Genomic DNA, 2,500 nt, shown 5'->3' on the forward strand with positions numbered 1-2,500 from the left:
TTCCATTCATGATGATCCGCTCGCCCGCCTGCAGAGGCAGCCAGAAAACGGAGAGGGCCAATGCCATGATGACCAGCGCGGGAATCACAATGATGTTTCGGTGCGTATCCGAATGGCGCTGCATGGTGACGTTGTAAGTGATGTCGATGTACGGCTCCGTGCAACACGAGTAGTACTTGGTGTGGCGCTCGGACACTACTTTGCGAATTTTCCACTCCGAGTTCTTGAGCATGATGTCCACCTGCAATGAGTTTGGACGGCATCATGAGCAATCATATTGAATAGTCTCAGCTATCGTCTTTTTTTCCAACCTCCGGTTCGTTGGAAATCGTGAGGTTTAGCTTAAACCCATCGAAGGTCCAGGAGCCGATCTTCAACATGCACTGTTGATAGTCGAAAGGCCACAGCCGCATGTTCAGCTCGCAGAACGAATGGAACTCGGTTGGAGGAACCCACAGCACTTTGCCGGTGTTGTACACCAAAACGTTCGTATCTCCGTAGTGATGGTTATCGGAACCGCCAGCATTGTTGTACAGCACCACATCCGGTCTCCAGACGATGGTGGGATCCAAGCGAATCACGTCCATGTTTCCATACTGAGCCGGGTCCCAGGTAAGCTTTGGATCGTCCCAATTCTGCAATAAAGTTACAGCGTTAGCAGACACAATCCAGCACCGGCCGGTTAGTCGACAGACGAGAGCCTTCGGATCGAACACACATTTTTAATCGCTTCATTTTATTCAACAAAATCCCTTTCTTGTCATCAGAAATGATGTATCATCATTATGGTAAATATCAAAACGTAAATCAGAAAGGCAAAGCGAGTCAAAACTGTAGAAAACAGTATCCAGTCGCGTTCGTTGTTCATTCCGCTCGGTTCAGGACTAGGCTGCTCCTCGGCATCACTCGCTGGCTGCTGAATGATAGGCTCTTCCAGTGTTTCACATACTTCCAAATTGTCGAGCTTAAAATTGAGGTAAAAAACAAGTGATTTAAATGCTTCTACGAATGTAACTAGACGGTCTTGGTCTTACATATCGCTGTTTGTTCGTCGTTATAAAGAAAAGGACAGCATCCAACGATATGATCTTCTTGATTAGTGGGTGTACAGGCAGCTTGGTATTACTGTTAAGCATGCATTCGATGAGAACAGTCATCATCAAGCAAACGCAAGAAAGATAGGAGCTTTGGCTGAAGAACAAAACTATCGTAAAGAGTGAGATGTAGAGAGGAGTTAAAAAAAGACAGACAGGCTCTGGGAACGCCAACGCCGACTTACCAATCGACGGTGTGCTGTTGGTGTAGTAGGAAATGGTTTCATTAAAATGTATAAGGAACATGCACGACAACAGTAGGTTTATGGCGTTCAGAGTGAGCTTTTCACCGCACTTCGGTGGCAGCCAAAATCCGATCAGATTCATCAACACTAGCAAACAGGCAGGAGCGATGATCGTGCTGTGGTATATGCCGGCATTCCGTTTCATGACAAAATGCAAATGGGTACCCTTCAACGACAACGGTTCCGATTCGTCCGAATATGAATGAGTTTCTAGCGTAAGATTGTTTAACGTCCACAGTGATCCTTTGTCGATCGTAGCCTGGAAATATCAAGATCGACAAGAATGAAAGAAACTAGCCCGAGATGACCTTTCCCATGGCGTTACCTTTATCAGCGAAACGTGAATTTCCATATCATTCTCGATTGCTATCCAAGGAGCGAAAAGCATCTTGCAGTGCTGGGTATCGAATGGCCATGCCTGCCAATCGATGGAGCACTTGGTTTGCTTTTGATAAGCTACAGTAAGGTCTAGGCTACCAGTGTTCGATATTTTAACCAACGTGTGAGCTGATTCTTCTGTTGGAGTCCAGAGCGCACTTTGGTTCAGGTACAGGGTCGATATGTTTCCATAGCTCGCGGGTTCCCATAGTAAACGACCATCCTTCCAGCTCTTGAAATGAAAGGCAGCTATCAATACGAATTCCAACGATGTGCACGTGTAATGTGGTAAGCTCAGGCAAATAAAATTCAAATCAACAATCCAAACACATCCAATATGCACCAGTCATGCTAGCATGCTAACATTCCGACGGTAAAGCGTCACGAAACACTTACTTTTGATTCAATTCCTTTTTTTCTATTCACTTAACACACACATTAAAGCAACATTATGGTGCCTCGACAAAGAGAATTGATTGCACAAAATACTGTTTTATAAAATGGAAAAGTAACTTACGAATTTCATCCAACCGTACATCGAGAAAATGGACTTGAGCTCATTGATCTCCACGTGGGTGATGGTAACACTGCGAAGAATAATAAACCAAATGCTCTATCGATCGAGGATCAACACTACTGGCAAAAGCTCCTGCACTAACCTTGTTTCCACGGTCGTAACATTAGCAAAGGGTGCTGGTCGCAGTGCCGGATCGTAGTCCTTGAGGATGTCCTTGCGCAATCTGTCCGCATCTGTAGGTGTCCATTTAGGTGCCCGTTCTGAAA

At 45.3% G+C, this 2,500-nt stretch overlaps 1 protein-coding gene across 1 annotated transcript in view; it reads right to left on the reverse strand.

Annotated features, from left to right (window-relative positions):
• The window catches only part of LOC126578478 (neuronal acetylcholine receptor subunit alpha-2-like), a 3,958-nt gene that overhangs the window by 476 nt on the left and 982 nt on the right, over positions 1–2,500 (reverse strand). Inside the window, exons 2-9 of the mRNA XM_050241076.1 lie at positions 2,377–2,494; positions 2,235–2,304; positions 1,665–1,949; positions 1,280–1,598; positions 1,035–1,204; positions 833–964; positions 312–635; positions 1–241 (exon numbers count right to left, since the gene is read on the reverse strand). The exon at positions 1–241 is cut by the window's left edge and continues 476 nt beyond it. Coding sequence (XP_050097033.1) covers positions 1–241; positions 312–635; positions 833–964; positions 1,035–1,204; positions 1,280–1,598; positions 1,665–1,949; positions 2,235–2,304; positions 2,377–2,494 — 1,659 coding nt within the window. The remainder of the gene's footprint in view (positions 242–311; positions 636–832; positions 965–1,034; positions 1,205–1,279; positions 1,599–1,664; positions 1,950–2,234; positions 2,305–2,376; positions 2,495–2,500) is intronic.

The sequence above is a fragment of the Anopheles aquasalis genome, chromosome 2 (assembly GCF_943734665.1).
Source record: "Anopheles aquasalis chromosome 2, idAnoAquaMG_Q_19, whole genome shotgun sequence".
Classification (NCBI taxonomy): domain Eukaryota; kingdom Metazoa; phylum Arthropoda; class Insecta; order Diptera; family Culicidae; genus Anopheles; species Anopheles aquasalis.